Below are 25,451 nucleotides of genomic sequence, written 5' to 3'. Positions count from 1 at the left end.
TAATAAGGAGTGGGAAGACGTACAGTAGCATGCTATTCTGCTGGCAGGGAAATAGTGACAAAGATAAGAACGTATTGATATTACACTTCGCAACGCCTACACAAGTGGCATCCCCAGAGATCAGAAAGTTGTTGGAGAGGATATGGGTGTTCAGGGATGCTTATTTGTCTCCTCTGACACTGCCCCAAACTGACATGTGTGGGTAGTTAAGTGATCTACACAAAACTACCTGTGTCAAGATCCAACATTTTCCAGCGTACACTATACTATGCCTTCCTTAAAAAAAAAAAACAAAAAAAAAAAACAGGCCTGCTCATTACACTTCATTATTGGAGACAAATGGCATTGGTGTTTTGAGAAGCGAGTCAAGCTATCCTATGGCATTGGGGAACGGAGAAAATTGCCCAGCGTAGAAACTGGCATTCCCTGATATTGGAGCATTTGGCCATGGAGAATTTGATCATGTCAGTAGACCCTAAAGATAAAGATTTCTCTCAGTTGTGGGCCCCTTTCCTCGAATTCTTCTCCACAGAATTCAGAGAGCTATCCTATCCCAAATATCTGAAGCTGCTATATATACTTTCTGCACCTCCAGTTTACAACATTCTGTAAAATCAATCCTTGTTTGTTGTAACACGGAGGCCCCCAAAGTAGACACAAAACTGGTACAAATGTGTACGTTGACTATATCCGACAGTTAATACTTTTGATATTTTCCCATTATTTTGCAGTCACTCAGTTGTTTCCTGTAGTTTATGTAAGTTATGTTGTTGTAGTTTGTGCTTACAATTTACTATTATATGAAAGCACTTGCTGGCCTCCGGGTGTAGGTGTCACTGAATTGTTTTCTTCTTTCTGAAAATATAATAAAGAAAATGGATCCATATAAGCATCCAGAGAAAAACTATTCCTCATAATAAAATGCAAGGACACTAGGACACATGGAATAAAATAAATCAGTTTCCTAATGCTAATTGAGTGCCCAAGATGGTATGTAATTTTTAGCTCTGTACAATAGGCTGCAGTATTCAACTGGGCATATGGTCTTAAAATCATTCCATCTATTTTTGTGCTGTAAACAAGTAGCAGTTATGTATCTAGCCTGAGGGTCAATGTTATTTGATAGTTTGATAATGAGGAGGCAAAGTGTATGCATTTTATATCTAAAATATCTGTATATTTGGAGGGAATTCCAAGTCACACTAGCACTGTGTGATGTTTAAAAGCCAACTCTGTATGGCCATGGATCATCTTCGTTATTAGCATAAATTTTATAATGAACAGTTGGGGGTACTTTACTCCGTATCTCCTGATTTCCAACATACCATTTTGTACCCATTACTCTCACAACCCTCCTTCACTCTTACTACTTTGCACTTAGAAATGTCCCCAAATGGAGGTTTTTGCCTGTAGTTAGACTCTGTTGATTTATTATTGCCACTGAGTAGACACAAACTGTGACAATCTAAATCTCATAAATGTTGGTAAGTAACCGCCCAGAAAATATGCATTATTTTGTGATTGTAGTTTACTCGGTATGCATATATCCTATTAAAACAGATTGTTGTTAAGTGAGCTGTCTGATACTAGCTAATGCAGTTTTCAAGCAAGGTATTATAATAAGACATACAGCAACCTCAGTGGCACTATAAAAATTAAGAAAAAGTGTGCATCTTATTTATCTGTGTTTTGATTGTGCAATTAAAGTAATGTGTTGATCTTATGTTAACACTTAGAAATTGGACATTAAGTACAGGCAATTTGTATTTGGGCATGCTTGATTATATTTACTGTTATGATCTAAAACTATTTCACCGGAAGTTAATTGGAGGTAAATGTGTTAAAAACGATCCTGAATGCAAGGCCAATGAAAAAATATACTTGAATTTTTGCTGTGCCTAGCTTTAAAAGTGTGCCTTGTGTTAGCACTGCTTATTGAGTGTGGTTTGTTCTATTTTTCATGCAGATTGTAGACATCCACTGTGGAAGGGGTCTTCCTATGCAGCTTTACACAGAGGTAGACCTCCTGAACTTCCAGCAGACTATGGAAAACCATTAAACGTTGGTAAGCATCAGCCAGTAAGGTTGATATGTCTATAGAATGTTAATTGTCTCTTAGTTTCATGGGTATGGATGTACTTCATGTAAATAGGTTTTAAAAAAGGGCTAATTTAAAACACCATGCAGGTGTCTCCACTGCATATGTTAATTAGGTGGGTTACTGATGTTCTTCTTGAACCTTGACCTTAAAACACCAGTGGATGAGTTCCTCATTTTATATCTTTGCCAATATACTTCTCTGAGATTTGTAGGTAGACTATTGTAATACCTTTAGACGAAGGTGAAAGGGAAAAAACAGGCTCTTCCATTTTTCCCACATTTTCAGAGCAGTCCTCTGTCTTCATGCTTTAAAATAGACTTTGCCTAATAGAGAATGATCATTTCGCTAATGCCTCATGATTTCAAGTTGTACCAATGCCCTGCTAACAATAGGAATAAAAGATGTGACAACTCATTCTTACACTGATATTTGAGAATATTTAATGTTACATAGTAAGTATCATTTAGTTTGAAGATTGGGAGTTTGAACTTTTATCTACTTACGATAGAGACCAGCAGCTTCAGTGCATATTTTCAAACCTTGTACATGATTGACTCAGTAATTTGTTTGAAAGAAGTAGTGCATGCAGGCTTTTTCATCTTTCACTTAATTGCTTTACACATTTAATTAGGGAGGATATTGTCAAAGAGTGCTATTTCCACAGCTTTTCCTCTTTTGCAGTGAGCCTCTGGCTCATATTTTGAAAATTGTGAATAGTGTTTACTGTCATTCATAACCTAGCCTACTATTTGACGAAAATTGATTTTTACCATTAATGGTATTGATGCATTTCTATAATTTCTTTGAATGTTTACTTTCACAGAATTCTCTTGCAAATCTGGGTTGGCCTTCTGCAGACGATATGGAGCAGTGGGATTTATGGGCCCAAATTGCAGATCATAACTATTTGACGTGTATTAATTCAAGTGCATTTTCTGTTTCACAGCATTTTCTAATTAATATTGCTGTTTCTTAAAGGCTGTCATGAGGCGGTGGCTTCAACCAATTGAAAGTGGTGGAGCGAGAGAAGAGCCCACCACTTCGCAAAAAAAAAAAAAACTCCCTTCAGAACCCCAAAGTAAACCACTCATCCCTCCAAAAGCCCAAATAATACCAAAACACTAACTGTATAATGAACACAACCACTACACTTACATGTATTACACAAACACACACACACATGCATTATACACACACACACATACACACACACATGCATCACACATTTAAAATAAAAAACTGCACTTACCCATTGGCTACGCACCCTCCTCTGTGTTCTTCTGCTCTCCGATAGAGAAGAGCTCCCCTAACCAAGCCATACGCTTCTGTCATGCTTTGAAGCAGCATGAGAACAGCACCTGGATTGGATAGAGAGGCTTGGCTGGATGCTCCTTCAGGCCCTAGATGTTACGTACTGCGCTGGACTTCTCACCTCTGGATACCGGGTTGGCGAATACACCAAGTCTTCCACAAGTTCTGGATACTCCCAGATAAGGGCGACCCCTTCTAGCAGCCATGGTGCCGCTTGACAGGCTACGCCAAAGCAGACCATACCCTCCAGAAGGAGTCCCAGAGGGAAAAAACCCCAACACTGGGGAAAAAACCTCAAACAGGAACTCCTGAAGAAAAACAAATAAAAACAGGACTAAACAACAGGAAACAAAAATAGGCAAAAATCTCCCAAGGCAAAAAGCAGGAACAAAGAACAGGCAAAAATCTCCCAAGGCAAAAAGCAGGAACAAAGAACAGGAGCGAACAGCACAACCAGAAGGAAGTGTTTGCAACGCAAGGTGGAAAAAGACTGACTGACTTATATACTGAGAAAAGAGAAGTGACATCACAGGAAAAGGAAAGAACACCATCTTGAATTGGGAAGAGCCCATAGATCAGTATAGGAAAAAGAAAGTAGTATAAAAGAAAAACAGATAATGCTGGGACAAAAACACAAAGAAGACAAGATGGACACAACATGGACAGAGACAGGTAAAAAGACCAGACAAACCCACCAAAAACAAAAAGAAGAAAAAAGTGCTACAGGTAAGTGTAGCGCGACCGGGAGCGAAATATATGCTTCCCAGAATGTGTAGTCCAAAAACGCAGGGAAGGGTGCTCAGAGTATCGGTAGCGCGTTCCATCCGTGAGGACAGAAAGAGACGCCGCATCTGAGCTTGGCGTTACAGAAGGTCCCTTCCCCGAGGCACCAGGTTTGTCAAGATGACTGTCAAAAAACAGGCGGACCAAACGGGGAGCATGGACGGACGAAGCATCCTCCCAAGAACAGTCACTGAGAGGGTATCCTTTCCAATGGACCAAAAACTGTAGTTTGCGTCGAAAAATTCTGGAGTCACAGATTTCTTGGACTTCATACTCAGGCTGTCCGTTAATAGAAAGAAGAGGCGGATGCTGGAACTGGCGATGGTATGGATTAGGAACAAAGAATTTTAACTGGGACACATGGAAAACAGGATGAACCCTCCAGGTATGAGGTAAGCGGAGACGCACAACTACAGGATTCAGGACTTGCGAAATCCAAAAAGGTCAATAAAAACGTGGCTTGAACTTATTGGTGGAAAACCGGGAAAGTAGGAATCTGGAAGAAAGCCACACCTTGTGGCCCACTTGATACAAAGGTGCGGCTTGTTGATAACGATCCGCCTTTCGTTTCATTGCTTGTTTCGAAGCTAGGCCCTGGATTCGACGGATCTGTCGTGAAAAAGAAGTGACTGCAGGCACAGAAGAGGATGTTCGGGAAACAGTAGTGAAAGTCCTCGGATGAAATCCATAGGTACAATAAAAGGGTGTGGTCTTGGTCGCACTATGTATTGTGTTGTTATAGGAGAACTCGGCAAGAGCAAGATACTCCGACCAATTGCTTTGTGTGGCATTGCAGTAACATTTCAGATACTGCTGAAGTTCTTGATTCACTCTTTCAGTTTGCCCATTAGTTTGTGGATGGAAACCAGAGGATAAAGAAATCTCAATGTTAAATAACGCACAAAAGGCCCTCCAGAAGCGTGCTACATATTGAGGCCCTCTGTCTGAAATTACCTCTTGCAGAAGACCGTGGAGGCGAAAAATATCCCGCAGAAAAATGCAACTAATTTCTGGGGCCGTTGGTAGTTTCTTCAAGGCTGAGAAATGGGCCATCTTGGTGAATGAATCTACGGTCACCATGATTACTTGGTTACCAGAGGAGGTAGGTAGAGAGCATATGAAATCCGTGGATAGAGTACACCAAGGAGCGGAAGGAACCGGTAAAGGTCTTAATAAACCTGCCACCTTAGTTCGGGGTGTCTTAGTCTGCGCACAGACTGGGCATGCTGACACATAGGTTTCAGTGTCTGTCTTAAGCGAAGGCCACCAAAAAGATCGCTGGAGCAGCTCCTGGGTCTTCCTGATACCTCGATGACCGGCTATAGGAGAATCATGGCACATTTGTAGAGCTTCTGTCTGCACTTTCTTGGTAGGTAGAAAAAGAGCATGTTGATGATAGAAGTAGTTGTCCTTCTTCTGCAAAAAAGGAGTCACTCTATCCCATTCTGAAGCAGACAGAAACTGGTACTCGGATTGAACGCGTTCTTGAGAAGATTGAGTAGCTCCGATGATTCTGCTAGACTCAATAAGAGGTGGAGAGGAGTTCTGGGATATGTCAGGATATCTGCGGGATAAGGCATCTGCCACTGAATTCTGGGAACCAGGTATGTACGTGATCACGAAATCTTACTGTCTAAAGAAGAAAACCTATCGAGTCTGACGACTATTGCGACACTGAAAACTCCGAAGACATTGGAGATTACGATGATCAGTCCTGGCTTCAAAAAGCTCTCTGGAACCCATCAAGAAATGCCTCCATTCTTTACAAGCTACTTTGAGCGCGAGTAGTTCTCGTTCCAGTACAGAATAATTGCATTCAGCCTCTGATTGGATATGAGACAGATAAAAGATAGGATGTTCCAGTCCATCGTTGTCTTGTTTTTGTAGCAGAACTGCCCCAATAGCTCTGTCTGAGGCATCAGTCACAACAATAAATTTATTGGTATTGTCAGGATGACGCAACACAGGTGCTTGGGTAAAGGCTGTCTTAAATTCTTGAAACGTGCATTCAGCATCCTTGGTCCAAACGAAACCCTTCTTCAGGTTCTCTTTCTTAATTGTTTGTGTTATGAAACTTTGTAGGTGGGCAAAGTTCTGAATAAACTGACGATAAAAGTTTGAAAAACCAAGGAAACATTGCGTTTCCTTAATGGACGTTGGAGAAGGCCAATCTAATATGGCACTGACCTTGTCAGGATCCATGGATATTCCGTGTTGATTAATACAGAACCCCAAATACTTTACTTCAGATTTATGGAACTCACACTTCTCAGGTTTACAAAACAATTGTTTTTTCTTGAGTCTTTCCAGGACTTGCAGTACATGATTTATATGTTGCTCAGAATAACGGGAATATATCAAAATATCATCCAAATAAATGACTACATATTGGTTGAGTACATCAGAGAACACTGAATCCATAAATCGTTGAAAAACAGAAGGGGCGTTGGTCAGTCCTAAAGGCATAACACTTTACTCATAGTGCCCAAAAGGGGTACGGAAAGCTGTCTTCCATTCATCTCCTTCCTTGATCCGAACGAGATGATAGGCTCCCCGTAAGTCTAATTTGGTAAACATCTTGGCTCCTTGAATGGCATCTAATATATCTCTGATTAAAGGCAGCGGATATCGATCCTTAATCGTTATTCTGTTGAGTTCAGGAAAGTCAACACAAGGACGCAGATCCTTGGACTTCTTTGGGACGAAGAAAAGCGGAGCCCCAGCCGGGGACGTGGAAGGAGCAATCAAACCGCTGTGCAAGTTATCGTCTAAATATTCCTTTAGCACCTTCTTTTCTTGGTCTGTCAGAGAATACATTCAACCAAAGGGGCCGCCTTCATCAGGAATTAAAGGAATAGCACAGTCATAACTGCGATGAGGCGGCAGAATAGGATTCCTAGGTTTCTGAAAAATCCTGATATATTCCTAATAACAATCTGGAACTCCCTGTATCATATTGATAGTTAGTGTTATCCTTAGTTGACTGACAGGACCTTTTGGGAGTCCAATAAGAAGTAGTGGAATAACAGTTCTGTTGACAAAATGAAGACATTGGGGATATAGTTCTTGTTTCCCAATTGATATAGTGGTTGTGTCGGGCCAAACAGGGTATTCCCAAAATCATGATGTGATTTGGTGAGGCTATGAGATCAAAGGCAACATGTTCTTGATGCCCCCCAAATGTCAAACAAAGAGTAGGAGTTGAGGCCACCACAGGTCCTGAGGTTAACAGAGAGCCATCCACCGTGTGAACCTGCTCAGGAGTCTCTTTAAGAATGTGGGGAATTCCTTTACTCGTAGCCCAGGTCTCATCCAGATAGAGTCCACTGGCTCCACAATCAAGGAGAGCCAGAAGGTGTTCTTCTTGATCTTGTGAACTTTGTAACTTGACCGAGAGGATAAACAGGGTGGAACATATTGATGGTATTCCAGCTCCTCCCGTCTCCTTCCTCCTTACAGGGGACGGGAGCTGGCGTTTCCCGCAGGTCTTGAGGGACGTACCAGACAGCTACGGATCAGGTGGCCAGCCTTACCACAGTACTGACAAAGTCCCTTTCGTCGTGGTTCCTCTCTTTCTGACTCCGTCAATGGCCCACGAACCAGATCTATCTGCCTGGGTTCTTCAGGGGGAGTTGGAGGGGCTTAGGATGGAATATCTTTCGTTCGCCGACTGCTAGCACAAAAGGTACCAGACTGGTATGGAGCTCGCGTTCTAAGTCTCTCCATCTTGCGCTCTTGAAGTCTATATTCGATATGCATAGATTGATCCAATAATTCCTTCAAAGAACAAGCTGGAAAAGAATGTACAAGCTCATCTTTAATTTCTTCACGCAGGCCTCGGTGGCAAAGGGTTATGAAGGTGTGTTCCACCCAGGAGGTTTCAGCTGGCAGCTGTTTGAAGCAGGTGATATACTGTAGAACATCCTAATTACCCTGCTGAATGTCACATAAGGCTTCTTCAGCTGCTGCTTCTACCCCAGGTCTCGCAAACATTTGTTTGAAAAGAGTCAGGAAAGCGGAATAGTTAGCCAGGACTGGGTCTTCTGCAGAAACCAGAGGAGTCGCCCAAGCAAGCGCCGGACCAGACAATGTGCTGATCAGATAGACCACCTTAGCTTTATCCGAAGAAAACTGGAGTGGACGAAAGGCAAAGAAAACCGTCAGGGCGTCCAAAAATCTCTTCATCTTTAGAGGATCTCCAGAATATCGAGGAGTAGCGGCAGATACGGGTGGTATGTCCATTGATCGGGAAGACAAGACCTGTCGTAGCGCAGTGTTCTCTGCCCGGAACTGTTGTAACTCTTGGGCTTGTTGTTGGACAGTCTGCAACATGGCTTGGGCATTTTCTGACGCCTCTCCCTGTGGATCTTCCATGGCGATCTCGCAACGCAGAATCTTTTGGCGTTGCAATCTGTTACGTACTGCGCTGGACTTCTCACCTCTGGATACCGGGTTTGCGAATACACCAAGTCTTCCACAGGTTCTGGATACTCCCAGATAAGGGCGACCCCTTCTAGCAGCCACGGTGCTGCTTGACAGGCTACGCCAAAGCAGACCGTACCCTCCAGAAGGAGTCCCAGAGGGAAAAAAAAAACAACACTGGGGAAAAAACCTCAAACAGGAACTCCTGAAGAAAAACAAATAAAAACAGGACTAAACAACAGGAAACAAAAATAGGCAAAAATCTCCCAAGGCAAAAAGCAGGAACAAAGAACAGGAGCGAACAGCACAACCAGAAGTAAGTGTTTGCAACGCAAGGTGGAACAAGACTGACTGACTTATATACTGAGAAAAGAGAAGTGACCTCACAGGAAAAGGAAAGAACACCATCTTGAATTGGGAAGAGCCCATAGATCAGTATAGGAAAAAGAAAGTAGTATAAAAGAAAAACAGAGCATGCTGGGACATAAACACGAAGAAGACACTATGGACACAACATGGACAGAGACATGTAAAAAGACCAGACAAACCCACCAAAAACAAAAAGAAGAAAAAAGGGGTACAGGTAAGTGTAGCGCGACCGAAAGCGAAATATATGCTTCCCAGAATGTGTAGTCAAAAAACGCGGGGAACGGCACTCCGAGTATCGGTAGCACGTTCCATCCGCGAGGACAGAAAGAGACGCCGCGTCTGAGCGTGGCGTTACATTAGAGGCAGTGCTTGGTCTCCACCCAAGTAGAGCGCCTCAAAGTGCGCATGTCAATTTGGCTGGCGCAAAGCAGCCAGACAAAGTGACATGCACACTTTGGAGCATCCAGTTCAGGCACTGCTCCAGTCCTCTGTTGCCTGCAACAGAAGACACGCTCAGCATGACTTTGGGCTGGAGCGTGCTGCGCAGATAAAAATAAAATGGCAATGAAATCTTTTCATTGCCATTTTATTTTTGCCTGTGCTTCTCACGCTGGGGTTTTGGGGCAGGGAATAAATAATGCCATCTGAGTGAAAGTGGAAATGCAATTTTGCATGCTTTCTTTTTTTTTCGGTGAGAAAACAGAGTGAGCCCTGAAACATTTTAAGGAGAGTCATGCCACAGCGTGTTCAATGGGTCTCTGTCTGCTCCAGCCATACAATTTCTGCAGTTTCTTCCTTTTCAAAGCTACTCTAGGGGTTTACAATACCTGGCGCACAACAGCCTGTCCATGTTCACAACATCACAAGCAAGGTACAGCTCAGTTCTGCTGCCCTCTTGCAACCACAACTGCAAAATTGATTTAGTGTTCAGTTTCTGAGCACACCTACCCTGAATGAGGCAGGAACAGGCATTTTCTCCAAGGCAAGACATCACTTCAGACACACGAATCCTTCAATGTGTCAAGTGGGGCTACTCTCCCCCCCCATTACTTTCTACTCTGCCCATATATCACTGCCATCAACGTGGCTGATAGAGGAACACGTATTTGCAGCAGCAAGTGCAAGCTAAAGGAGCCTTTAAGAGATTTATTTGGGGTGGCTGACTACCCACTTCAAGGAATAATCACAACCGTCATCAGGGTGAACTTAAAAGTTACTAAATTAACCTGAGCGCAACCCCCTGTTAGCAATGGCACAAATCAGACCAGTTTAATTTAGAGGCAATACGTAAAGTATTTATGCAGTACCAAAGCAGTAATAAAGTTAAAATGCAGAACTGAATTTAGAAAAATAGAGTAAGCTTTTATAAACAAAACAACACCAAAGTGAAAAAAATCCAATAAGGTGAACTGGGGTAGAAGAAGAAGAAGACTTTATTTGGTATATAAAAATTAATCCATTAAAACGAATAATCACCAATACATTTGTTAATATAACAATAAAACCATATTCAATAAAAACCACCCATCAAAAATATAAACATATAAAACCTCATTCATAAAAAGCAATAAACTAAAATAATTCATTCTAAAAACTCTACATTATTACGCCAAGTAATAGCTCCCTTCAGGAATGATCCCAGGCCCTTCCACACCAATACATCTGAGGCCATTTGCAACCACATAAAAGCAGGACGATATTGCACGAAACCCTTAGGCCTTAGGAGAGGTAATAAAAATCGAGTTCTAAACGGTGCATAAAAAACACAAAACAATGTAAAATGGGGCAAGGTCTGTTGGGATACTCCATCACAGGGGCAGTGTCTGATAGATTTTTTCCCCATACTGACCTAACTGGAAACACAGATTGCTTCTAATGATCCCCAGACGGAATTGAGTTATAAGAGACCTTTCCCTCACATCCTTTATCTCTAAGAGATAGTGCTCAGGACCCACCCACATCTTTAGCATGATAAAATCCCTGATCGATTTTTTTCCCTAAAGCCTCCTCCTCCCTCTTGGTCTCCTGTATTCTCAGAAAATTATCCTTAGCCCATTTCTTATCACGACTAGTCAGGCCCTCAGGATAATCAAACAAATCCGGCCGCCCCAGATCATGGGCCTTCTTCCTTCTATGCGTCAGCCAAGGAATATTCTTTGCATTGTCGCAAGCTAAACAGTCCCTTAAGATATTCCTATGAACTGTGGTAAGAATAGCGCCAAGAAGCACGAAGTGTAAATGACATTTAGGCTGTCCTGGTTTATGTGGTGTTTTATTGGTGTAATCGAAGCCTCCTGAAATCTCTGCTTGGTAGTGCTTATGAAGTTGCCTGCCCCCCCACCACCCTCAAATAGATAAAAACTGTGTTTTTCCAATATTTATAAAACATAAATTTTTTGGGAAGTGATTGTGTAATTTAAAGGAGAAGTAATGCAAGTAATTTAGTGTCTTTTATTTTTTCTTAGTAAATGTTGCATCTGCAAGGCAGTTAACTGGATATGGCCGTTTCAGTCACCTATTCCCAACATCTGCCTATCAACACATAAAGATGCACAAGAGAATTTTGGGACATTTGTCGGCCGTTTATTGTGTTGCGTTTGACCGTAGCGGAAGAAGAATTTTCACAGTGAGTTTTTGTTAATTACAGAATCAAATATTTGCTTATTTAATTGCTTTAATCTTGCAAATTAGTGTGCAACTACAAAGTCTTTAGTTCTAATGAAATCACCAGAACATGCTAATTTCACATTGTTGCTTTGAAAGGCATCACAGTTTCAGTTAAATTTAGATTGTTAACCCCTCTCACTGTTCAGCTTGAAATTTATTTTCAAAAAGGGTAAACTACTTGGAAGGTTTTTTTTACTTTGTCAGAGACCTAGTTTTATGGTTAGATATAAATTATGTCCATAGTATCTGGAAATGTACCAGCACATATCCCCTCTTTCGATTGAATCCTATGGTCTAGTTGAAGCTTTCAATTTGAAATGTTTTATTACCCACTTAAAATTGTATTAATGGGCCAATTATTGTGATGGAAGCCCTCCTCATGGTTTTATTAAGATGCTGTGCTTGACTTGTTGTTTTCCCTTCTGTGAACTTGATAGTCTGCAAATCCACTGACGTTGCTCCACAAAGCTATGCTGAATACTTTCTTGACAAGAATATTTACTGTTTGAAGAAGTGACAGAAACTTGTGCAAAAACTTAACCCATCCATCTCACATTTATCCTTTTACAATGTTGTTTTCATTGGTGAAAGATACAAAAGTACCAGGGATGATATCAAAGCTGCAATTCCCATTCAAACTTATTGGATTTTTTTGCTTCCACAATAGCTAAAACTGCTTGGTCCTTCTTTTTCATTTGGTGTAAGTGTACATGTAGTTTTTGTACATTTGCAATTAAAAATGGAAAAAATTGGAATTTTAACTCTTTTAAAAAAAAATTGAAAATCTCTTTATAACTTTTTATTGAAGCAATGCTCGGCGTACAATGCGTTGATCAGATAGTACAGAATATGTTTGTTACAGCCAAATAACCTGTTATCCATAACACATATAGCAGTGTGAGATTTCAGAGGCACATGGAATGGATTTTAACTCTTTTGTCAGAGAACTGATTTTTCAATCATAAAATAAATGAGGAAAATGAGCTTTTGGGTCCCTCTGTTATTGATTTGACATCTCAACTTTGTGTATTGAAAGTGTGACTCCTGGTATATGTATTTAAATATATGCCTATCCAAAAGGCAGTGGAGCATTAAGACAGTGAGTAAGAGGAGAAGCTAGGTTATAGATGGTTACTCCATTGTGATGCTCTAAATTGGAGCAGCATTTGGGTATTCCTGATTGGTACAAGGACGTTGTACCAGGTCCTGGCCTCCTAGCTTTTTTTTTTTTTTTTTTACACTTAATAGTTTGCAATCTGATGTTGTCCTGGCTGCCTGTGTGCTGAGAACCACCAGAGTTGGTGAGCTTATCTAAAAGATAAACAAAGGTACTAGTGGTGAAAGCTTTGTAAATGATACACCTGGATTTGAAGATTGTGCGCGCCCACCAGGGGAGCTAATGGTGTTCCATCAAGATTAAAGTGATGTGATCATATTTCTTCAGGCTTTCGATGAAATGTGCTGCACTGGGTAGGATGCCCCTAAGGGATGTCAGTGTGGAGGCTGGAAGGCCATGGCATAGGGCATTACCACGATCCAGATTACAAGGGCTAGAACAGCACTTTTGTAGTCGCTTTCAGGAAAAAAATGGTTTGACTTTCTTTAGAAGAGAGAGCTGTAACCAGGCTATATTTGTTTTTGGCAGTGTGTTCCTTGAGGGTGAGGTTGGTGTCCAGGGTGAATCCAAGTATCTTGGCTTTGGGAAAGTTAAGTGTTTCGAAGTCATCAAGTTTCATGTCTTTGAGACAGATTTGTACTGTATCTTGTTTATTGTTCTTGGCAAAAACTGGGATTCTGTCTTGGCTGGGTTGAGGGTTAAGTTGGAGCTAGACATCCAGTTTGGCCAGCAGTGTTTGAGGTGTTTGATTTCTGAAGCAGAGCTTCAAATAGAGTTGTATATCATCTGCATATTGGTGAATATATTACCAAGAATTGTTCCTGTACTGCTCACCCAAGGGTAAAGTGGTGTCCTATCTGGCGTAATGTATACATGTTTATTAGCATTGATGACCATTTCCTTTGTTGTAAACCCCTGCATGTCTTTACTCTTTTGTCTTAGTGATGGTGACTAATTTGCATAACCACATTAATTGTCATACTTCCAAATGTACACAACCCATAACTTAATGGGAATTGACATCTTTCAAACCTGAATATGATTCGAAATTCCTTTGAAGAGTATACCTAACATTTCCAGCAATGAGGAGAAATTACTAAAAACCTTTCATTGTATGGTGCATAGTAAAAAAACGGGAAAGAACCATACACTTCTACAGGCAAGTAAACATTCTGCTTGATAACAGCAGAGCCTCTACACTCCTGCATCTAAAGAACGTATAAAGTGTTTCTCTCATTAGAATTCAGTCACATGCAGATAGCATGACGGCTCAAGCAGTAGAAGTGGTAAAAATTAACATTGGGTGGAATGGTCTGTGTGTGTTTGGGATGTTTGGATACTCAAATTTTGCACAATTTGTTTACTTTTTGAATATGTGTTCGGAGTTTGCCTTTAAATTGTGATTTATTTAATTTATTTAGTGTAGCATTGAAACATGTCTACACTTATTGAGTGCAGAAATTGCTAATGCAATAGGGGTTATATAGTAAAGATGGTACTCCCCGCAGGAACAACAGCAGTAACGAGATGAAATAGTACCATTCATACCAAAATGTACAACGATCACAGCATATCTAGTGTGAGTAATATTCATATATTAATCTCAATTGTAGAGGTAGCTTTATTGCTTTGCTCCATGACCTTCATTCACTACTAGTTGTGAAATCTAATTTCTTCCTCTGGTGCCCTCAGTATGTCCAGTTTCATAAGCATGGAAGCCCAGCCTTCTAGAGGTAATACAGCATAAGATTTGAAAGTTATGTTTTTTGTGTGGTTCTATGTGTAATGTTACAGCTTGTTTGTAAGAATGCAGGGGTAAAATAGGCATATCTTTATTCAGTTCTTCATAATTTCTCTATTCAGATTTTTTTTAAATTTAAGATATCAAAGAGAAGTGTTCGGATAACACTGCTTGACTTCTTATTTATTTGACTCCTTTCTGTTATAAATAGGGATCAGATGACTGTTTGGTGAAAATTTGGGCTACTGATGATGGGCGTCTTCTCTGTACATTGCGAGGACACTCTGCTGAAATTTCTGATATGGCTGTAAATTATGAAAACACAATGTTTGCTGCTGGCAGCTGCGATAAGATTGTCAGAGTTTGGTGTCTTCGAACCTGTGCACCTCTTGCTGTGCTTCAGGGGCATTCAGCTTCCATTACTTCCATTCAGGTAAGGCACAATAGCATGTTGTCACTTTCAATGATTTTTCCTTTTTACTTGTCAGCATGGTGTATTATGTATGTTTATTTCCCGGAACTCATGAGCTGTTGTGACTCAACCATGGTAGCCTTTGGTAATAAATGTATCATTTTTTTTTTTTTGCCACTTAGGCTTTAGGAGGGCCCTTTGAAGGCTACCTACACTGTGCTATGTTTAGAAGAAATGTAATGCAATTTTACGAGCAAGTGATGAAGTACCCTTAGTTGGTGTGTTGTGAATCCTGTTGTTAGCTTTACCTAATAGCCCTTGGATCTAAGTTCCACCAAGTCCTTGTAGATGTTAGGTCCATATTTTACCCTCTCCTCTCCAGCACCTTAGCATTTGATTTTCTCCCTGCTTCATCCTCTCAAAATAACAGATATGCTCCTAATATTTGTGTAAGTCATTTTTTTGTTGTTGTACCTTGATCTAGTAGATATATCACGCTTGCCTATCAGCTAATTGCCTCTTTATCTAGAGCTCCTTTCCTTCACACCTCCAATGTTTAAGGAATGTAGTTTTGCATAGCTGACTTAGGCTTTTGATAATCCACACAAGTATTGCCTTTGTCTGTGGATTGTTGTCACCCTTGTGTCATTTAAAGCTCCTTTTCAGCAAGACTGTCGGGAACTCTACTTCAAAACCCATTTGGCAGCCTGTCCTTAAGATTTAGGAGTTTTTGCCCTGGACCATATGACCTCTTTGTTCACGTCTAGCTCCTAACCTGCTTCCTCCTGGAATCGCTTCGAGGTCCCTATAACAGACACCATAATACTAGACTTTGGTTAGAAGGGGATGAAAAGGGCTTAAATCAGGTTCATTCATTAGGTGCTGCAGTGGGTGTAATCTTTCTTGATGCAGACACAGTCTCACTGGTTTAACCTAGGATCACCTATAGCATATTCAAAGGTTCTGCCATGATTGTTGCCACATATTATGGCTGTAACTTTGAAGACTTGGTGTCAGGGAGTCTTCATTGCAATGCTGGCATGCCATCTACACATGTCCATTCTGATTAATTTAGGTTTAGACCTATTTGTGCTATGCATGCACCACTCAGCCTATTGGGGCTTCATGTTTCCTGTATTCAGATATTGCCTTGGTCTTGGTTTGCTATTACATGGGACCATCGGCCAATGGAACTATGCAGCAGAGAAGCATGAAATTATGTGGCAGGAGAGCACCAAATAATGTGGCAAGACAAAGCATATTCTGTGGCATAATTCAGCACATTTTTTGATAGTATCACTTCATTAGTTTGTAATTTTTGTAAATGGTGCTAATGTCTGGGTAAAGAGTTTATCTCATTAGTACCAGTTTAACAATCAAATACAAATATAAGCACCTGAAAGATGACTGTTAATCTTTGTGAAGGGCCTTCTACTGTGTCAGAATATGTCACCTCATTTTGAGTACCTTTTCATCTGTTTGAGCTAGAATTTTTTTTTTTAAATCAGTAAATTATGCAGCAAATGATGGATTACATGTCAAGTGTGGCAAATCTATAATAATGTGAAAAAAGCTGCAACTGCAGAATCTCATAATTTAAGTGTCCCTGGTGGTACCTTACATCATTGTCATCTAAGAAATGTAACAGCTTTCCTCTCCAGTGCCAACAGAATGTCTTCCCAGTTTGTCATTTGAATTTTGAAGGCTACCACACTACTTCAGTGAGTCGAGTTCCACACACCTTTCCATCAAGTGACTTTTAGCAAATTACATTTACTAAGGAGAATTCACTCCAGCAGAATGCTTGCATGAAACTTCACTCCTGGCATCAGGCAGGATCCAAAAAAGTATTTAGTATTATTACTTCTCCAGTGCTAGCAGACCCTGCATAACATCATTTGTGGAGTCTGAAGTGAAATTGTGAGTCCTGCATATGGAATTGGTCCCACAAGAAGCACAAAAGATCATCCTTTTCTTCCCACAAGGGAAGAAGTGATTTGATTAATCAAAACCTGTCCCAGTTCTTGAAATTTATTAAACAGGTGAGCTTGACTCCTTCCGGCACATCTCAGCAGCAGATGGAAAATTTTGCAAATTAAATGGTGGCAGTAGTTCCTCAGAAACCTTGTTGCTTGCTTTCTGCCTCTGGTAAGGGTTTTGCAGTGCTGCCTACTCTGTGATGATGCTGATGGTTGCATCCACTGCTCGTTCCCACATCACCGCCACAACCTCCAAGGTTAACTGTGCTCTTCTCAGTGTGCATTCCTAGTGGCTTCAAGATAGTTTAAGGCCGTTTCATCCCTCCTCCCACTCGTTGGCAGAAATCCTGGTGGTTCAGGCATCCTTGGCCCAATCTAGGCCAATACTTTTCAGACTGAACCTCCTGATAGGAAATTAACAATAGGAAGAGCAAATGTCAAACCAAGGAGGGTTGCAGATTATAAGATCAGGTTATCTTGCACCATTTCTGTAGAGACTTTCACTCAGTCCCCACCCCACCCTTAACCATAATACCACCACACAAACATATTGAGCTTGTGGTAGCCTCAGTATTAGCAAAGGGTGTGTTTCAAAAGGTTCCCGGGCATCAGAGAGTACATTGTTGTTATTCTAAATGCTTTACAGTCCCCAAGAATGGGAGTGCTCTAAGACCAGTTCTGAACATGAGGGTTCTACTCAAATACTTAAAAAAAGAGAAATTTAGGACAGCCCTTCCACACATTCCTTAGGCTCAGGATGGGATCAGTTCCCTCGACTTCCAGGGTGCACATTTTCATATTCCAATTGCAGAGGTCTCAAACCATGTCTGAGGTTTGTGATTGGGCGGGAGACTTGTGAGGGAATATTACCTTCTAGCTGCCTCAGAATGCAATGTCTTTAACCGGTTCTAAGACAGCAGTTGAATCGATTATCATGCAGCCTCAAAGATTCAGTTGGTCTTCCTCAAATTCTGAGTCCTGTGATTGAGTAGTGTAAATACTTTCTAGACCATGGACCAAAGTTACTGGCATGCGATGCTACGTTATGGAGATGTGGCAAACAATACATCTTTTGTAAACCAATTCATTGACTCATCTTGTATTTTAGAGGCTTGCTTAAGCAAGATTGCATGTTAAGGGAAACTGTGTTATTTAACCGTTTTCTGATTCACACTCTTCCTCACTCCCAATTGTGGCGTTATCAACAATTGAGGTTCTGCATTAATTGTAGATTGGGGGTCTTGCTCCTGTAGCCTCCCCACGTCACCTTTCCATATCATAGAATGAGGCAAATAAATGCGAGTGTTTTTTAGTAAAGTAGTGCCAGGTGAATTCTACTCAAATCAATTAATGTACATTGTCATTCTACAGAGGAGGAAGGTTGCAGTAATTCTTCTTAGACAAACAGGACTTGAAGAGAGTTATGGTGACGTTTCTGAAAAGATCATATTTAAAACTATTAACATTCAGTCGTGACCTATTAGGGGCTTGATACAGCCTACAGAAGAGGTGTTTTTCTATTGGCTTTTTAACAGAACTGTTTATATACACTTACATTAATAAAACGTTCACAGCATTTAAAATAAATCGGAGATGCCATAGCTCACCATATCATCTTAGTACAGCTCCTCATTCATTGCAAAACAATCAGCAACCTGTGAGGGACACAAAATATTGCCTTAAAATCTGAAATGTTTCTAAAGATTATTTACCCCTTCAGTGTCAAGTAAAAACCTAAGTACATCCACCCCTTTACGTGGCGTGGCACACTTTATCAAACTAGAGAAAAATACCAAACCGCCTTCTCTCTGATAAATACATTAAACTCTTGCATCTCGTTTGGAAAAATTCAGACTGGCTTTTTTCTATTGACTTGTGCAATTGAGAAAATTATTTAATTGAACTGCTGAACACATCCTAGTAAGTTAAAATCTATACATATTATTTGCCTTATAATGACAAAGTCAGTCCTGTCTGGAAGCAGACCAATAAAATCGTTTCAGTTAATAAAACATTTTGGAGAGCAATGATGGCCCTCACAGTGACCAGCTTATTTAAATTATAGCAACTAATTGCAATTAACTTGCAAAAGTATGAACTAAGTGTAATATTAATTCACTTATTCTTTCTCTCTGTTAACAGTCTAGAGAGAAAGAACATCTTATCTTGTTAACAAAAGTAATCCGTTATCTATTTCATACAAAAATGTGGTGGTTTGTAAAACATCGGCTAGCTGCTTTCCCATAACATTTCAAAAATAGTAACCATAAAGAAGATATCATATGGACTACTAGATGATTTCTGTACGTTATGCTCTGCAGATCCTCCCCTCTCCCCCCTGGTTTCTTATTTGACTTAGTTATTAAAACATTTTTGTCAAGCTGTAGTGAAAACGTTGAGATGCTATAAAAGATGTGTTTTACTAAATAATTCAAATGCATCATTGAACTTTTGAAATTTGTTTTGTATTTGACCGCATATACAAACGATTTATCCGTATTAGAAGCAGTATGCTATAATGTGCGAGTTTTATTTTTATTTTTATCCAGTTTAGCCCAGCAACAGTAGGATCAACCAGATACCTCACTTCCACTGGTGCTGATGGGACAATTTGTTTCTGGCAGTGGCATGCAGACACTATGAAGTTCAAGTAAGTTCAACAGTAAGCTTCTTTGTGTGGACCTCACAAGAAACACCTCAAGGTTTAGAAAGGGTTCATAACTTACCTTCTGCATTACTTTGGCAGTATGGGCATCTTTACATATTTAGTAGTGGACTACACTTGCAGTTATAGTTTTTAAACAAAACAGAAAAACCCTGAAATTCCTCAGTTGTAGGTAGCTCTGCAAACCATAACTCCCACACCTGTTGTGTAAACCATAACCAGCACACCAAATGCCGCACTTGTGACCTTACCCTTGTATTATGATACACCTGATTTAATAAGTGACATGGCATATTATTTTACCATGAATATTTTGATCAAGCATTGGCAAAGTTAATAGGTCTGGCTTATAACTGAGTGTCTCTTCAAGTACCAACGAGTTTAGGAATTCACTAGTTACTATGCATGTACCCTCTCATTCATTCTTGCACTCCTAAATCTCTTTGTTCACTCAGTGACTCGTTTTTGCATTTATCTACTTACCTGCAATAAAACTGATGAGCAAACTCCCACAAGCATATGGAATACAAGAAACATTTTAGAAAAAAAAACATGCTACCACCTAACTTTAGCAGACATATGCTTGCATTACAAAAATAAAATTAAAAAAGTAGTAGATGACCAGCTTGGTACTATACATACTGTATCCTTGTTTTAACGCTCCTCCATAGCTGTCATATTTAGAACCAATACGATGGCTATGTTGGAGTGGTAAGAACAATGATACTCTATGTACACTATCATTCCAATGTAGCTGTTCAAAAAAACATTGCACTGGGCAACCATCTATGAATGCCATGGTGTATAGTGCCTCACTGCTGTACGAAGCTAACATAATGCTTCTAAACATGTTGGCCATTTTAGAATGTTAAAGCATTGATACGCTATACACAGTACAATTCCAAGATGGACATCTAGTTTATACATAGAGGCTGCACATAATGCAGCACACTACAGATTAAATGAGGTGGCAAACATGTTGCCTAGTAGGAGTGTCTAGAGAACTGAAGGATGCTCAAATAAAAAGAGGAGAACAAGAGAAAATGAAATGGGGCCTGTAACAGAAAATAAATGGAAACCCAAATAACTTGACCACTTACCCAGGTAATGACACACTAATTTTCAGGCCGATGTCCACATGTGATCAGGCCAGATGCTGTTAATCATAGGACAATAGAGCCACTGGCACAAGTGTGTTAACCGATTGCCCAGCACAGAATGCTGTCATGGTGAGAAGTAGAATATGAATTATACATGAACAGATGGAAAAGGCCTGGCCCGAATCCCACCATGTCCATATATATATATAAGTAGAGCTTTTCTTCTTTTTCCCAAGTGTGTGGCAAGCCTCACTCCCATTTGGGGGGTCAAACAGGATTACTGCAGTACTGACCGTCTATCCTAAAGGGTTTGTCTGCGGGGGCAATCAACGCAAAAAAAACCTTGCTTTTTAAGTTCATCTGATAGATTCCATGCAACAAAATACCAGTCTATAGCTGTCGACACAGTGCAGCAATAATCCACTTTTAAAGGCATATTGGTTTCAAATGAATGCTTTTTAGTACGTCAGACCTACTACTTTTGTTGTGTTGTTTGATAATTAAGAAATCAGACCAATGGCTTCTGACATAATGTTTTCTAATGAACCAGTCGGGCCTTTATCCTTTAGCGCTGACGTATCGCTATAACCAACTCAGGCCAACTGTATTCTGCACAATTATTTCCACAAGACAGCTATATAGACCTTATTTAAGTTGACTACATGTGAAGAAACAATTGATAAACCTTTTTTTCCATTAATGGCACAAATGTTTGTTTGTTGGTTGTTTATCACTGTTTGTCTACATCATTCTACATTTATTGTCAGTTTCTACTTTTAGTTTGGCTAGACATTGACGTAGGAAAGTTCCCCTTTTTGACATGGTCAGCCCCACTTGTTGCATGGTAATTGATGCTATTTTGACAGAATGTTTACTGGGTTCTTGCTAACCAGGTCCCCAGTGCCAGATCTCTTTCCCTAAAACTGTGCAATTGTTTCCCAATTGGCCATACCGTTGGCATCCCATAGATCACTTGTAAATGGTCCCCTGGAACCTAGGGCATGGGTATCGAAGAAGGTCCCCAAGGGCTGCAGCATGTATAGTGCCACCCTCAGGGACCTTCTGCCTAGTACAGGCAGTCTGCCAATGCAGGTTTTGTGTCGTGGTGCAGCTAAAAGTGAAAACATGACACACAGCCTGTGTACCATGTCCCCTAACAATGCACACAATATATGTAAGTTACCCCTACAGCAGGCCTTACAGCCCTAAAGCAGGGTGCATTATGTTACATATGAGGGCATATCTGCAAGAAAAGACATGATCCTGCGGTGCCATTGTCGATTCTTAGACATAGTAAGTGAACAGGGAAGCCATTGCTTCACTTAAACTAGGGATGTTTGGTATCAAACATCTCGAATTAATAAACCCTCACTGATGCCTGTGGTGATGTATTAATTCATGCACCCAGAGGGCTCCTTAGAAGTGCCCCCTTTAAAACCTACCACTACCCGTTTGCTGGCTGACTAGTTCTAACTGGACTTCCTCCACCACTAGATGTGGTTCTGACCCCCAATGCTGAGAACCTTTGTTCTCGGGCGATACAGACACAAAGCTGCTCTGGCAGGTGTGTTAATAGACCCCTGGTAACAGGATGACTTGCATATCTGCATTCCAAGGCAGTGGGCTCCACAGAAGTTCACCACCTTTGGTTTGCAGATCTGGCATCATTCAAAGGAGAGACACACCCCCTCCCCCTCTACTTCCCCAGGGCCAGGATAGGTGGAACAATTAGTAGTCAGAGAGGCGGGCCCACCTCTCAGGTCAGACCCCCACCCATAAGGTGAGCTACCTGATGTGGACATAAATTTTGAAAGTCTGCCATCTTGGTGATGGCATAACTAGGAACTCTAGGACAGCGTTATGCCCACTTCTTGCACAAAGGTTTCATATAGGGGGTGTAGTGCTGATAGGGGTAAGTAGCCCACTGGCTACTACCTTACACGCCTCGAAATACCCATAAATTATTTACTCATGGGAGCCCCTGGCACCAGGAAATCTGATCCTGCTGACCTCAAGAAGGCGGACACTCCAGGGACCCAAAAAGCAAGAACTGAAGACCAGTGGCTGACTCAGTGCTAACCCTTCCAGCCTGCCTGTCGACTTTGACAATTACAAGAAGGACGCCTCGTCCTCCAGCTGATGATATCTCATTCTCCAGATGATGAAGCTCCTAAAAGCCCGCTAAGACCTCCAGCCTTCACCCCAACACAAGGAACGCCCGTGGAGAAACGGAGTTGCTTCCCTGCGTCTTTGCAGTCAGCCAAGAAACACTGAAGAGGACTCCGGACTGCCAAAACCCAATGACGGACAGCACCACTTCACCTGTGCCCCGCTAGCCTGTATTGAAGTGGGGCAACAGTGCCAGTGTGGTCCCAAGCCTCTCCAAAGACAAAGTCCATTATGGGTTACCCTACTACGACCTTCACACTGACACCTGTAACCTCTTTGTGCAGGCCCTCCCTCAACCGCCTCCGGTGACGGCACTGGATGGTCCACTGCATCTTTGCACCGGGGCCCCCTGGACACAGGAGAAGAGGACCACTGGTGCCCCTGCATCCCCCAGGCTCGTGAGACTCGAGCCCACTTGTTAGTTCAACCGGACTGGTCCCCCAGCCCATGCCTACATCCTGTTTCTGTGGGCCCCTCAACCTCGACCACCACCGGTGATGGAACCTCAATTGTTTAAGAACCCTCTGCACCGGGGCGCCCCAGACCAAGGAGAACAGAACAGCTGGTGTCCCTACGTCTCCAAGCATCGCAAGGACTGAGCCCACTTGGTAGTTCACCCTGACTGGATTTCTCAGTCCTAACCTGCAGCCTCTTTTCAACCTGACCGATCCCCATTGACTAACATTGGGCAGCCAACACTATACTATACTTCTGCGCCAGTTTGCCCCAGTACTGCCTGGTGTGATCTGTAGTTGTGCCCTTGGACCCTGCCCCATACCTACTTTGAGTCCAAAAGATTGGTCCCGTAAGTCGCCGTTCTCTACTTGTATGAAGTATTTGTTTTTCCCCCATACGATAACCTTGCAGCTTTCAAGAAGTGTCGACTTTTCTAAACTGTAAAGATTTTCCTTTCAAAACGTACTTACCTGATCGTATTGATTCTGGTTCTAAGACATATAAAAAAGATACTTGCTATTGTTGTAAATTGGTGTGGATCTCTTTATTGAGTAGTGTGTCTCATTTATCGAATGTGTATTCGCAGATGTCTAACACTCCTCACTGATAAATCTAAGGCTACTCGGCCACGGCACCCCCTTATAAGAGCCCCTTGGAATTGCTAGAGCAAGCCACTGTCCACTAGTAACCCCTGAACTCTTTGCACAAGATATCTCATTTTGATATGTCATATAAAGAGCCAGCATCCTACAATTGAGCACCATACATTATTGGCAGTGGAATAGACGTATGGGGGAAGGTATTTAACAGGTGGATAACAGTGAGTAACAACAAGTAATACTGAGCCGCTTGGACAGTCTTCAGACTTATTTTGAAATCTTGACTCGTAGAATCACAAAAAATCATCAGTAAGCTAGGGACCAAGGTTTTTCGAAATGTCACTATATGTTTATGGATTAATTGTTTATTAATGTAAGGGGCTTATACATCACAGCATCTAATGAGTCACTTGAATTGAATTTCTAATTTCTTTCTTTTTTTCTTTGAGTACCTGTGTCATTTGAAAATCATTCTTGTGCACGAATTCTGTTGCATTGATAAACTGAGATAAGCACCACCTCCATGTGGTACGGTTAGGTCCTCAGGCAATGACATTTTTAATTTGACATGTTCTTATGTAGTTTGATGCTGGAATGTGCAATTTTATAATGTAATGTGTAATATTGACAGAACGGTATTACTGTATGAATTTCTGCATTTTCTGTATTCGAAGTTTGTGGAGGTAATGGCCCACTTTGTCTGCCTTTTATGCCAATATACGACTATAGTACAAGTTCTCTATTGTGTGTTTTTTCTATGCTACATGTTGAGTTTTGGATCGTGTGAAAAAGGGCAGGTAACAATGGAATTAAATGAAATTAGGATTTTTAGATTTTGTTTACCTTTCATGCATAAACTGTTGATAAAATAATGGACAATGACTTATGATAACTAGGGAATTTATGCAATTGTGTGACTGCAGTGTTTATCGCATAGTTATGGACTTACTGTATTTGCCACAATATATGCAGATTCCACAAAAATGTTTCTAGTTGAGATGGATTAATATTCCAAATGTTGTGGCATATTATGAGGATGTCCTAGTAAAATTAATCAGCATAGCTTCACGTCTTGGCTTTGTTTATATCACTATATAACAAATGATTGCCTCAAGTTGAAGGGAAATAAAATGTCCACATATACCTTCTTTTCATATGTTGAACCAAGCAATTTGCCTTTCCTTTTTTAAGGGACCACCCTTATAAATTTGCTGAAAGGTCGAGGCCTGGAGTTCAAATTTCCTGCTCGTCATTTAGTTCCGGTATGTTTCCACATTCTTTGCATCTGAAATATGAAAGTGTTTGTTTCAGTGATGTTTTTTCTGAACCTCTAAAAAAAAAAAAATATATATACATTTACAGTTATGAACACTTGTTAGGTTGTTGATGCATTTCATACTTGCACGATTCATCTTTTAGGTGGAATGTTCATAGCCACAGGTAGCACAGACCATGTGATAAGAATATACTACATTGGCACCAATCCCCCTGAGAAAATTGCAGAACTGGAGTCTCATCTGGTGAGTTTTCAAATCATGCTCAATATGCCCTTTAAAAAAA

The 25,451-nt window shown here is 40.9% G+C and overlaps 1 protein-coding gene across 2 annotated transcripts in view; it reads left to right on the top strand.

Annotated features, from left to right (window-relative positions):
- Positions 1-25,451, top strand: part of BRWD3 (bromodomain and WD repeat domain containing 3) — a 993,456-nt gene that overhangs the window by 50,145 nt on the left and 917,860 nt on the right. For both annotated transcript variants that reach the window (XM_069212579.1, XM_069212580.1), the window contains exons 6-11: positions 1,967-2,065; positions 11,452-11,612; positions 14,723-14,944; positions 19,452-19,552; positions 25,083-25,153; positions 25,311-25,411. In XM_069212579.1, coding sequence (XP_069068680.1) covers positions 1,967-2,065; positions 11,452-11,612; positions 14,723-14,944; positions 19,452-19,552; positions 25,083-25,153; positions 25,311-25,411 — 755 coding nt within the window. The remainder of the gene's footprint in view (positions 1-1,966; positions 2,066-11,451; positions 11,613-14,722; positions 14,945-19,451; positions 19,553-25,082; positions 25,154-25,310; positions 25,412-25,451) is intronic.

This window comes from Pleurodeles waltl, chromosome 2_1, assembly GCF_031143425.1.
Source record: "Pleurodeles waltl isolate 20211129_DDA chromosome 2_1, aPleWal1.hap1.20221129, whole genome shotgun sequence".
Taxonomy (NCBI): Eukaryota; Metazoa; Chordata; class Amphibia; order Caudata; family Salamandridae; genus Pleurodeles; species Pleurodeles waltl.
Note: the sequence above shows the minus strand (reverse complement) of the source record. Positions and strands in the feature narration are given on the sequence as shown.